Source organism: Triturus cristatus, chromosome 6 (assembly GCF_964204655.1).
Source record: "Triturus cristatus chromosome 6, aTriCri1.1, whole genome shotgun sequence".
In the NCBI taxonomy this organism is placed as follows: domain Eukaryota; kingdom Metazoa; phylum Chordata; class Amphibia; order Caudata; family Salamandridae; genus Triturus; species Triturus cristatus.
The window spans coordinates 345,389,766-345,403,848 of NC_140589.1; the positions used below are offsets into that span (position 1 = coordinate 345,389,766).

Consider the following 14,083-nt stretch of genomic DNA (forward strand, 5'->3'; position numbering starts at 1 on the left):
CCTAGTTCCTTGCTTTCTGCATCCTAACACCTGCAACAGAATTGCTTTATAGAAGTCAACAATGAACCGCAGTATGACAGGTACGAGAAAATGCAAATTAATGGTACACAGCTATCTACATTTAATAAGTCAACAGTGACCTGTCCAAACATGCACCAGAATAAATAAGGCTATATTTAAATAAAGCAGAACAGGAACGGAGGAGAGAAAAAAAGACATTGGAGTCCAGACTATATGATGCATCACCGTCCAAAAGTAGTAGGGATAAGAATGGAAGCAACAGCATATAGACATTTCACAATGGAACACACTAGCTTCCTCGTGACCAAGTGACAAAAGTGCAAGTCACTAGATGTGCTGCAATTCAGAAAGGCACGGGAAATGGGCTTGTTATCATCAAACAAAAAGAAAATAATTTCCACTCAAATGTTCGCATTACCATGGTTCAATTAATTTCAAATTCGTGTCATCCTACCTCACACATCTGTAGCTGAAAGAACCTCCTCTCTTTCTCCATTTCTTCTGCAATTTCTGCCCCACTTATTTCTGAGCGGATCATTCCATGTAGCTTGGCATGCTCTTTTTTTTCCTTTTCGATTTTAGTTCTTATGATTTAAAAAAAAAGAAAATAAGAATGTCAAATTAAGAATTATCACCCGAATAGTACCTTCATCTATTTACCACAGACGCTGCGTATTTCACATACCGGGAATTAGAGCCTGCACCCACCATAAACCTAACAGAATCTTAACTAGTTATTTACTAACGCACAGTACAATTATATTTACGTTTTCAGATATTCTGGGTGTGGTTATAAAACCACATTACCAATATGCAACTATCGGCGGCAGCTTTTCTGAAGAAGTCATATGAAAGAATGTGTAGAGGCTGGAACATTGTTCTCCGCACAGTAGACAGTTACCGTAACACTGCCAAGACGTTTGCAGCTAAAGTGTCAAAAGAGCAAGTTTCAAGCGAAATAATTATGGATTCACTAATAGCCATTTTATATGAAACTACGGGAACATAATGAGGCAATGTAGCTGAGACAAATATGTTGCGACTCTACCATGGAACATAGGTCTACTTTAACCAAGGCAGCCTGTTCAAGTTAGAAATGATTTTCAATGTAACCCGTTTCGATTCTATTCACTTAATATCATTTAAGCAACTGGTAATGAGAAAAATTAAAAATGTATAAATGAACACTATGCATAAACTGTAGGTTGCTGAGAAACACTGATCGGACTGTTATATTTTTAATTGTGCACAAATAAACTATTCTTCAGTTTAATCGATCATCTTGAGGCTGAGTCACGAAAGCATATATGACAACAGAAAGGTGTACTACAGGAATTTTCATGAAAGCACTCATAAATGCCTTTGTGAATTTCCCTTAAAAGTCCAAATCCATACTGATGCACAAAGGGCACAGTCCTTTCTATTTTCTATCTGTGTTAACTGTACAGGAATATCACATTTTAGAAGGGTTTAGGGCAATTCACAAAGTTGTTTTTTTTAAAGTATTTCTTTATTGGCATTTAAGGAACTTACAACCTTTAAGGTACATACATCGTACATCGGTAAGCAATTATTACAAGGACTAGAATCCGCATACAGTGTTAAACAACATTACAGTAGGCAAGTATCCTTACGCCAACTTGTGTTTTATGTATAGGACAACTATATAAGTGCCCAACAACCCAGATCCCACCTCCACCCATCCTCAAATTACCAGCACCTCTTAAGCGTCACCTTCCCTTTTACAGCGCCCAAAGTCCTTTCGTGACTTGGCGCTCACTACATAGCTACCACACTTTCCAATGAATACGTCATTGTCCGTCTTGTGGGGGAGTGCTTATAGGTGGTGTTATCGGCGGGGCAATTCACAAAGTTATGGAAGAGTACTACATGAGCGCTAGTTGTGTACTCCAAAAGACTTTGTGAACAGGCCCCATTGATTTGTTGTTATATTATGTTTTGCCCCGCTTATGTGCACCCACATGCTGTTAAAGTACATCTGAATCGTTTTGCACTGCCTTAGTATTAGATTCTAATGGTATACTGTAAGACAAGAGCCGTTTGAGGCCTTATTCTAATGAGAGGCTATGAATACTGTGGGTGTTAACACGTAATTGCACCTTATTTTAAAATAAATAACGTCTGTATTTTTTCTGCAGACTGAGGTCGGTGGGTGTTCTATTCAAACCTGTCAAGGTTTAAAAATAAATGACTGAATATAACCCATGAGAGATTAGTGTTTATAATATTCAGAGATGAATAAATGCTGTAGCGGTTAAGAATGCGGATTCACAGTGTTACTCCGAACTGTGCAACATTACCTGCTATATCCTCTCCCAAACACAGGTTTTTCTAGATTAGGATTTCTCTGAAATCTATATTTATCTGTTGTGTGAAAGTTGTGCTAAAGATTCTGAAGACAGGCAGTGCTGAGCTCCTGTGTGTCATCAATGGAAAATCAATACTGAGGTGAAGAAAAGGAGCAGGATTCGGAAGTCAAGATTTGAAGCAAGAGGAGGTCTGGTGTAAAGCGTAAGAGAATGCACAGTATTTTACAAGTAAACTAGTGGAAACCTTCTTGCAGTTTAGCCCTTGAGGCGTAATACAAATCTCAGATAAAGCACGCTGCTCAGAGAGCCCACACCCTTTACTCTTTTCCAAAAATAATTATATTTATTGATTTTCAGATTACATATAAAGGGCACATAACAAAGATAACAGTGCTACGGTTAATTTGTCTTTGTATGTGTAAAATGAAAAAGAAAGTAAAAAAGAAAAAAAAAAAAGAACAGTGCTGCATCAAGCCCCGACCCTACAAAACCCAACTGAAGGAGTGTAGTAAAGTGCCTCTTTTAGACAGTCACCCAAACTTTTTGCCCACTGGCATTGATGCTTTGATTATGTGCTTGACCTTTGACCCAGGATGGCTGAGTACATGGAAAAAGCAAACCACAACCTAGGGGCAAGCCAAGAGCTCCAGAAACAATGGTTTCACCAAAAGGCTGCACTGGTTGAATTTCAGCCAGGGCAAAAGGTATGGGTATTGGAGCCTGTGGCACCTAGGTTACTCCAGGACAAATGGAGACGACCCCAACTAAACCTTGAAAAAAAAAGGGAGGCCACCTTCTTGGTGTACCTTGGCACTTCTAGGAGCCCCCGGAGGGTCATTCATGTGAATCACCTGAAACCCTTTTATGATAGGGCTGATGTGACGATGCTCATGGTCACTGATGAGGGACAGGGAGGAGAGACTGAACATCTCACTGGCCTCCTCTCAAACTACCTTAAAGATGGCTCTGTTGAGGGCGTTGTCTAGTCAGATACGCTCACTGCCCAATAGCAGACTGACTGCAGGCAAGTCGTGGGGCAGTACGCTGAGCTCTTTTTCCTAGCCCCTGGTCAGACAACCTAGTGCACACATGAAGTGGACACTGGGGACAGCCATCCTATCATAAAATAAAATTTTCAGGCAGTCTGACCAAGTTAATGAAAGCATCAGAGCTCAGGTAAGCAGGGTGCTGGTGTTAGGGCTGATTAAACCCTCTGAAAGCCCCTGGCCCAGCTCAGTTGTCTTAGTGCCTGAACATAATTCCAAGGGAAGTAAACCAGAGCTGAGGTTTTGTGTGGACTTCAGTCACAAAGACGGATGCTTGCCCTATTTCAAAAGTAGATGAGCTTATGGACAGGTGGTGTGCAGACAAGTTTCTCAGTTCCTTTGACTTTACATCAGGGTATTGGCAAATTGGAATCACTACTGGAGCCCAAACGAAGTCAGTATTCTCCCAGATGGACATTAGCAGTTTACTGAAATGGCATTTAGGTTAATGAATGTACCTGCAACCTTCCAGTGGCTGGTAAACAAAGTCATGTCTAGGTTGGAATCTTCTAGTGCAGCATATCTAGATGTTATTGCTGTCTATAGCTCCACATGGTAGGATCACCTGATCCACCTTGTGAAGGTGAAGGCAGAAGGCAGGTTTCACTATCAAGGCCAGCAAGTGCCAGATAGAGCAGGGATCAGTTGAATATTTGGGCCACCTTCTTGGTGGAGGCCAAGTTCAACCCTTACAACCCAAGATACAGACTATTTTGGACTGGGTGGCTCCAACTACACAGGCTCAAGTCAGGGCATTCCTTGGCTTGACTTGGTACTACTGAAGGTTTGTGAAGGGGTATGGTACTATTGTGGCACCCCTCTTAGAACTGACCTCCATGTAACAATCAAAGAAGGTTTACTCGACAGTGAGCTGTTAAAAGGCTTTTGGCACTCTGAAGGAAGAAATGTGCTCAGCACCTATAATAAAATCTCCAGATTAAACTAAGCACTTCTTTGTACAGACTAATGCTTCTGAGCATGGGATAGGTGCAGTTCTATCCCAGAGCAACAATGAAGGCCAGGACTAGCCTGTTGATTTTATTAGCAGGTTACTCCTGAGAGAACAGCATTGGCGTGCCACTGAGGGGGGAGCCTTTGCTATGGTCTGGTCACTGAAGAATCTGAGACCATACCTCTTTGTATTCACTTCCTTCTTCAAACCAACCATAGGCCTCTAAGGTGGTTAATGAAGATGAAAGATGAAAACCCAAAATGAGGTGGTCCATCTCCCTATAGGGAATGGGCTTTACACTGGAGCACAGATCAGGGACTGACCATGCCAATACAGATGGCCGTTCCAGGCTTTTTCACTTAGACTATGAAGACTCCCTTGGGAAAGGTTAGTACATTCTCTTTCGTTTGTGGGGGGTTGTGTAGTAAAGTGACTCTTTTAGACATGGTCACCTCTATGTTTTGCCCACTGGTACCGATGATTTTTATTAGAAATGCACTGGTTCCCTGATAACCAGGCCCGAGTGCCAGTGCTCACTCCCTAAAAACTATGCATATGTTAATTATAACCTAATTGACAAGGACTTTAGCAACCTTGCAAGACTCTGGTAAATGGTATCCCTGGAACCCAGTACATGGGTACTAAAGAGGGTCCATAAGAGCTGCAGCATGTATTATGACACCCAAAGAACAAACACTCAAACTTCAAGCAGACTGCTATTGCAGGATGCATGGAATGGTGCAAGGCATTTAAAAAACACACGACATTGCCACTCTTGTATTAGTTGTTAAGCAGAAGGTGTGTTTCACCCACAGGCTAGCCACGCCTCTAAGGTGGGCTACCTGAACTGAACTCAACAGCCAGAGATGAGTTTCACCATCTTGTTTTTGGTGAAATAGGGACCCCTGGGTCAGGATTATGCCCACTCCACACAGGAGGTGGTCAGATAGTAGGTGTGGTTAAGCTAGGGGTAGCCCATTGACTACTACCTCGTACTCCCCTAAGTGCCCCTAAAATTAATATTAAAGGGTCTCCCGACACCAGGACTGCAGATTCGACTTCTTGGAAACTGAAGAAGGAGAAAGAAGAGAAGACACTACGAGAACCAAAGACCTGCACAGAACAGAATACCAAACCCTGCCTTGCTGCTTCCTCATTATCAATTGCAAAGACCTGACTTGTTCTGTGGCTGTGCATCCTCCCCAAAACTTGGAGGACTGTCCAGAACTTTGACAACCAGCTATCATGTCCCTTGGGGTGGGGGAGCCATCCCTCTGCATCCCTGGCACCAACCACATCTGTCTGGTTCACCCGTGTTGCTGGCCATCGGGCCCACTGAGGAAGCATCACTCCAGGAGGAGGCCTCCATGGCTCTAGGAGGTCAGCACCATCTCTCAGTCGAGTTTCGAAACACTAGCCCCCCCCCCTTCCCAAAGAGCCCACCAGCACCAATACCCTGAGTACTGCCTGAGTACTGCTATGGCTTGTTTGAGGTCCAGCCTGGACACCACCGTCTTGGAAGCCTTTTTGCAAGTCAAGGGACATCAGGACAGATGAGGCACTTGACCAGAGGGGCCCTGCTGCCTCTTTTTCTCTCCTCTACAGGCATACCAATAACCATGAGAGCCTCAAATGCAAGTGGCCAGCCAGCCAAGCACCTCTGCAGCCGAGCTCTACAGTCCGGGTTCACAACTTCTGACTGCTTCCACTTAACCTAGGGGTCCCCATGTCCGAAGCCCCCCTTTGCTTTCATCCAGACTTTCTCTCAAGCCCCACCTTGCAGCCTTTGTTTCAAGCCCCATTGACTTTAACAGTGGAGTATTGGGGACATGGCCGCGACCCCCAACAAGATTGCTGCAGCCTTGTGAGGCACTGGCCGCAGCCGGCCCGTAATTCGCCGTATCACCAACTATAACATAACATGTGTATTTGTAAAGCGCACAATCACCCATAGGTCTCTTGGCGCTGAATAACAGATGTTTATTGTTACCCAACTCAATGGTACTCATTTTGTCGACCTCAGATGGATGAAAGGCTGAGTGGGCCCGCTGGGATTTGAACCTGTGACCATGAGGTTAAACACAGACCCCTGCAGTGGATGTATTAGTCCACTGAGCCACCAGACCCAGATTGACGCACTGGGAGGCATGACTCGACTCCCGGGCGGCAGACTGATGCCGGGAATGCGTGACGGGTGGGCCTGGGAGCCGGAGGGGCTCAGCCACTAGACCGGCATCGGGTGCGGCCCAGCCTGCTTCAGAGGCCCCGCAGCGACAGGGGCCGTGGGTGAGCCTGAGCCCGGGACCGCCCGATCCAGCTGGAGCTGCGCTGATGCAGGCCGCAAGTCATCGGCTTGGAGACGGTGAGCCTTACCCCACATTTTGGACAGGGGACTGTGGGTAAGACCCTACGTTGACTGCTGGCTGCTTGTGAGGGCCCGCTTTTAGCTCCGCATGGACAGTGCGTGTGGCAGGCATTGCGTATGCACCAGCCCCGCTTGCTGAGGCCTGGCTATACCCTGCGTAGCGGCAGTCCCAACCCTCCGGCTGGGGGTTTGGAGAGGTGGAGTCCCTGTTGCAGTGAATCCTAAGCGACGACCAAAAAGATTTGCAAATGCCACAAATGGGGCAAGACACACGCTGCGACCACCGGCAATACTGAGCTAGGTCTCCAGCAACCACTTTATCCTGGCCTACAATTTACCCGCATGACCAGTCAACAAACTGCAATACTCGGCCATAGAACGTGTGACAGCCTGGCAGATATGCGCTTACCCGCTCACTTATTATGCACTAATTCGTGATGCACAATCTGTGGCACACAAGGACATTCCCACTTGCAGACCAGTCATCTATACATGCTGTACATGTACATAACCCACCGAATAATACGGCACCAAATGGATTGAATGGATTTGGAGAAGCGTAAGCTGCACTTTCATCAGGCAGGTGCGCCGAAAGGTGGGGGTGCAAGCTTTGATGCAGAAGAAACGTCTAGCATGTCTGTGGAAAATGGCCCGGTCAACGACATTGCTGCTATCATGCTCGAGCTGAAGGCGGAGTTCCGTGCTATAGATGCCCGCTTTGACGAACCGCATGGACAGGCTCAGAGAATGTATGGACCGTCAGTATGACTAGATGGCGCGGGGAAGAGTCTAGTCTTGAAGACACATCATCTACAGTTTAGAAACGCCTGGAGAAGGTAGAACATATACTTAAACAGGTGGTCATAAAAAATGAAGATTTGGAATCCATGCGCAAAACACATTTGAATTTCGGGCATTGCCGAGACTACCAACATGGGCCGACCGGACGCATTTGTTGAACGCTTGCTTGCTTGCTGTTTGAACTAATCAGATTTTCTCCAACTTTCTCCGTGGAGAGAGTAGACTGCACTCTGGGGCCTAGGCCCTGCCACGTTTTCTTATTGCGCGGCTCTTCAACTACAAAGACAGGGATACGGCCCTACGCCTCGCTCAGGAACAAGATGAGCTACAATACCAGGAATCTGATATCTCTACAAAGATTTTACCCAGCGGTGCAGGAAGCCAGGCGCAAGTTTGGCGACATAAAGAACACTTTACGAAAGTTGAACATATGGTATGCAAAGCTATATCCGGACTGTCTGAAAACTGAATACAATGGGAAACCCAAGATCTTTGAATCCCTGCAAATGCTGCTAGCTTCTGCAAGAAATAACCAAAAGACACTACGACTCACCCGCGAGGCTCCCCAGTGCCAGACTGATAGATTTTAATAAAATGATCCAAGACATCTGCAATGATGATTAATATCGATTGAACACACTAGCATAAGGCACAAGCATGGGGGAAGCATTAACACTGAATAAGGACTTTACCCTCATGGACACGTGCCCCCCCCCCCCCGCCCCCCTATTTCATTATAACCAATCCCAAATTGGTGATACAATAGACTTTTTACCCCCACTCTGCATTCCTAATTTGTTTCAAAGTAGCCGCTGCATGCCGGGTTGCTTCTGCACTCCATGGTGTATACCATGTGCATAAGTTTGAGAATTTTTTGTTGTTTATTTCCACGGGTAGGGATTCGCTGGACGTTGTGGTATCTATTGTGGGAAGAGGAAAGGGGGTATTTGCATGTTCTGGGAAGGCTGATGTTTAATTATCTTCTTCTTTCTTCATCCTATAGACATGCGTCTGACACTGCAAGCATGCATATACTACATATCCACACTTGTTCCCATTCTGGTGAGAGACTTTGTTAAATCAGTGGCCATACCCTGCATCACCAGGAATATTCGAGGTATAACTACCCCACGTAAAGGCAAACCAGTTTTGGCATACCTGAATAGGCATGGTGTCAAAATAGCTTTTCTGCAGGAAACACACCTATCCCCTGGCTCCCGCCTCACATATGCAAAGTCATGGGGCACACACCGATACTTTTCCACTTACAGCTTATACTCCAGGGGTATGTGCATACTTATACAGAAAGGTGTTCCTTTTCACTTATACACTCTGACCCAGATGGCAAATATGTCATACTCCACGGTCTTCTGGCCGACAAGCCAGTATTATTAATAAATGTGTATGGGCCGACTGTGGCTAACCGACATTTCTCCAAGACATTTATAATCGTATGGGCCGTGTTGATATCGACCAGGTAATCATGGGAGGCGACTTTAATTTGATCCAAAGTCCACAACTAGTTCATCTAGTGTGTGTCCCAGTGACAAGCCATCAGCCAAGGCACTACTTCATCACATCATGGACACATATGCGTTGTGCGATTCCTGGCGCTCCCAACACCCCTCTGATCCAGGTTATACTTTCTATTCATCACCTCACACAGTATTGACAAGTTAGATTAGTGGCTTTAAGCAGTGAATATCCTACACTGGGCCTCCAAAATAACAGTGCTGCCACGCACCCTCTCTGACCACAGCCCTGTCCTCCTGCATCTCGATATTCCATATGGCGGCGAAGGCAAAAAATGCTGGAAATTCTCCAGCGACGCTCTCCATGACCAGGTATTTAAAGGAGAAATGCTGGAGGCAGTAGTTGTATACTTCACAATTAACACCGGCACTGTTACCACACAAGCCACACTCTGGGAGGCATTTAAGGCCTAAATACGCAGAGTGAGCATATCCAAAGAACAAGTTACTTCCCTTCGGTAAAGTTTTTTCTGGTGGATACGATATCTGCCTGTGGATTCCTCACCTTTTGAATAACTCCCTGCGCCAGCATTCCGCTGGAAAATTCTTTCCTAGCTCTCCCACATCGTCACATGTACCAGAACGTCACAATAGCACGGCTCCGCTCGCGGCACCGTATGATCTCATCGGAGCCACAAAAGGACCTCCTCGGCGTGCTGACGTTAGTTCCACCCATTTTTTCCATGCCACCGAGGCAAACGGGCGGACCGACACATTTTCAAATGCACACATAGCATATCAAATATATACATATATATAAAAACCACAAATGCATCATCGAGAAATAGCAACAGAATAAGCATTTCTCATTATTAAAATATAAACATGATTAAGCCATATTAAAACAAAATATTTTTGGTTAGAAACTGGTGGACAACGGGGAGGCGGGTGGGAGCGTGAGGAACCCACAGGCAGATATTGTATCCACCCGAAAAAGCGTTACCGTAGGTAAGTAACTTGTTCTTCTGATGGATACTTCTGCCTGTGGATTCCTCACCTTTTGAATAGATTCCCAAAGCCGTACCGCTCCCGGAGGAGAGTGTCCACCTGACTAGACCAAAAAATCCTGCAAAACAGAGCGAGCAAAATGGCCATCCCTCCTAACCTCAGAGTCCAAGCAGTAATGCTTTGCAAAGGTGTGGAGGGAGGCCCAGGTTGCTGCCTTACAGATATCAAGAACAGGAACACCTCTAGCCAAAGCAGAAGAAGTAGACTTCGCTCTGGTGGAATGAGCTCTGATACCTTCAGGCGGTTCCTTCTTGGCCAGGTCGTAGCAAATCTTGATGCACAAGATAATCCACCAGGAAAGCATCCTCTTGCCTTTCATTTTCCCAACATAGCCCACGAAGAGCTGATCGTCCAGCCTCAGATCTCTAGTCCGATCCAAATAAAAGCTGACAGCCCTCTTAGGGTCCAATCGATGCAGTCTCTCTTCCTCCTTGGAAGGGTGAGGGGGAGGATAAAAAGGTGGGTAAAGTGATGGATTGTCCCATATGAAAAGGGGTAACCACCTTGGGAAGGAAAGAAGCCCTGGTCCTTAGAACCAACTTATCTGCATGAATGGCCAGGAAAGGAGGTTTCGAACTTAGAGCCTGAATCTCACTTACCCTCCTAGCCGAGGTAATGGTAATCAAGAAAACCGTTTTAAAAGAAAGAAGCCCCAACAGGCAAGAGTGAAGAGGCTCAAAAGGAGAACCCATTAAAAAAGTGAGTACGAGATTCAAATCCCACTGAGGCATAATGAAAGGAGTGGGAGGAAACTTATTTGTAAGGCCATTAATGAACCTCATGACAATGGGGGACTTAAATAAAGAAGGCTGGTCCGGCAAACATAAAAAGGCCGACAGAGCCGATAAATAGCCCTTAACAGTGGCTACAGCACAACCTTGCTGTGTTAAAGATAGAGAAAACTCCAAAGTATTAGACAAACGGGCCTTCAAAGGGTCAATGTCTCTCTCTCCGCACCACTTAACAAATCTGGACCATCTGGAAGAGTAAACAGACTTAGTGAAGTGTAGCCTGGATGATAAAATAACATCCACTATATCTGGCGGGAGAGAGAAATAACTCAGGTTGCCCCGCTCAATCTCCAGGCATGAAGGTGCAAGCTCTGGAGGTGGGGGTGTAGAACCTGCCCCTGTGACTGCGAGAGGAGGTCGCCCTGAGAGGGAGACGGAGCGGAGGGTGCGACGAGAGGTGAAGTAGGTCTGTGTACCACACCCTTCTAGGCCAATCCGGGGCGATCAATATAACTTGGGCCCGGTCTTGGCGAATCTTCCTCAGAACCCGAGAAATCAAAGTCATGGAAGGAAACGCGTAAAGGAGTTGTGAGCTCCAATCTATCTGAAACGCATCCCCCAAAGCTCCCTGCATCGGAAACTGGAGACTGCAGAATAACGGGCAGTGCGCGTTCTCGTGTATGGCAAACAGGTCCAACCAAGGAGATCCCCCACATCTGAAAGATGCGATGGACCACCTCCGGATGAAACCGTCACTCGTGATCGGCCGAGTAACGCCGAATGAGACTGTCCGCACGAACATTCAGCACACCGGCTAGATGATTTGCAAACACACAAATCCGTTGGCCCCGAGCCCAGGACCAGAGTCGCAGAGCCTCTCGACAGAGACAATACGACCCTACACCTCCCTATTTGTTGATGTACCACATTGCGGTAGTGTTGTCCGTCAGGACCTGAACCGACTGACCGCGAAGGGAAGGGAGAAAAGCCTTCAGTGACAAACGTATCGCCCGCAATTCCAGAAGGTTGATGTGAAGCAACCTTTCCTCTGGAGACCAAAGGCCTTTGACCTCAAGAACCCCCAGATGAGCACCCCATCCTAGAGTGGAGGCATCCGTGATCACTGTGGCCACCGGCGGAGGAGGCTGAAAGGGCTTTCCTTGAGACAGGTTGCCCTGCACACTCCATCAAGACAGCTCCGCTGCAGCTTCTCTGGAGATTCTGATATTCTCCCCAAGATCTCCGTTGTGCTGATACCACTGCCCGCGGAGGCACCACTGGAGTGCCCTCATGTGCCATCGTGCATGGTTGACCAACAGAATGCAGGAAGCGAACAGACCGAGCAGGCGAAGAACCTTCAGGACTGGAACAACCGCTCCATCGTGAAATAAAGGAATCATTGCCTGTATGTCGAGAATCCTCTGCGGAGGCGGGTATGCTCGACACACAGGAGTGTCCAGTATTGCCCCTATGAACAGGCTGCGCTGAGAATGCACCAGGTGAGATTTGGGTACATTTGTTGAAAAACCCAATTTGAACAACAGATGAGTTGTCACTTGCAAGTAGCGTGAAACCAACTCTGGAGACTCCGCTTTCAACAGCCAGTCGTCCAGGTAGGGGAAAACAGGAACCCCTGACCTTCTGAGATGAGCCGCAACCACTGTCATCACCTTTGTAAAGACTCGAGGAGTGGAAGTAAGACCGAACGGAAGAACCGCAAACTGGTAATGTTGTGACCCTATCGTGAACTGGAGATAATTCCAATGCGACTTCAAGATGAGGAGATGAAAACACGCATCCTGCAGATCGATGGACACCATTCAGTCTTCCTGTTGCAGCGCAAGGAGAACCTGAGCCAAGGTCAACATTTTGAACTTTTCCTGCCTGAGGTAATGGTTCAAAATCCTGAGGTCCAAGATTGGGGATCAGAAAATATCGTGAGTAGTAACCCTGACCCCTTTCCTGCTCCGGAACCACCTCTATCGCACCTTTTTGGAGTAATGTAGGAACCTCCTGCTGCAAAAGCAGCAAATGGTCTTCTGAACAACCACCCTGGCGAGGAGGGTAAGGAGGAGGAAACTCCAAAAATGGGAAGGCGTACCCATTCTCTACAAGATTCAAGACCCAACGATCTGATGTGCTCAGTCTCCAATCTTGTAGAAAGTGGGACACCCGACCTCCAACTGGACCAACATGCTCTAAGATGAGGGATCTAGAACTGCTTTCCTGATGTACCAATGGTGGCGGGAGGGGAGGTAGAGGAAGAGGAGGAGGCCTGTTGTCGATTTGCACCCCTGAGGCCTCTCTTATTCTTCCCTCTGTACGATTTGTACAAGGGATTCTGCTGTTGTTGGCTCTGCTGAAATTGTTGGCGGCCACGAAAGGAAGCAGATCTCCCAAAGCCCCGATATCTTTTGCGCCCATAACCTCTAGACTGCACTTGGATGCCTAAAGATCTTGCGGTAGCTCACTGTCTTTGAAATGTTCCAAGGCTGTGTCCGCCTTTGAACCAAAGACCCTTGACCCATCAAAGGGCAAATCCAACAAAGTCGCCTGCACATCAGCAGAAAAACCAGAAGACTTGAGCCATGCCTGTCTCCTTGTAGTCACAGAAGACCCAATAACACAAGCCACAGAGTCAGCAGTGTCCATGCCTGACTGAATCACTTGTTGTGCTGCGGCCTGCGAATCCGAAAGGACTTCCAAGAAGTTGGCACGATCCTCCTCAGGCAACTTAGGAGCCAAGTGAACAACAGAGTCCATCAAAGCATTTGTATATATCGTCCAAGAAGGCAAGATGCATTAGTTGACTTTAGAGCCATACTCGCAGAAGAGAACACCTTCTTCGCAGCTTGCTCCATCTTCTTCGAGTCTCTATCACCCAAAATAGTAGGAAAAGCACCAGAAGACTGTTTTGAGCAAAAAGCTTGGACAACTAGACTCTACGGTGTCGGATGCAATGATAAAAAAGCTGGATCACCAGGGGCCGGCTTGTATCTTCTCGAGATAGAACAAGTTACAGCCGGAGCAGACAAAGGCTTCTGCCACACCTCCAGAATTGGATCTGTTAAGGCATCTGTGAAAGGAAGTAGAGGCTCAGAAGTTGACGAAGAAGTATTTAAAACTTCTGTCACTATAATGGACTTTATCTCCCCAGAGGGAAGTTTAAGGCCCAATAAATCAGCCGCCTTCTTTATGACTACATGGTATGGTGCAACGTCTTGTACAACACATCCACTAGCAGATGGTAAGTCATACTCAGGGGAAGTATCTAGGCCACTAGCTTCCTGAAGGCCT

The 14,083-nt window shown here is 46.6% G+C and overlaps 1 protein-coding gene across 5 annotated transcripts in view; it reads right to left on the reverse strand.

Moving 5' to 3' along the window:
• ASAP2 (ArfGAP with SH3 domain, ankyrin repeat and PH domain 2) overlaps positions 1-14,083 on the reverse strand; it is a 1,162,669-nt gene that overhangs the window by 825,347 nt on the left and 323,239 nt on the right. For all 5 annotated transcript variants that reach the window (XM_085610735.1, XM_085610732.1, XM_085610734.1 and 2 more), the window contains one exon: positions 476-605. In XM_085610735.1, the coding sequence (XP_085466861.1) occupies positions 476-605 (130 nt within the window). The remainder of the gene's footprint in view (positions 1-475; positions 606-14,083) is intronic.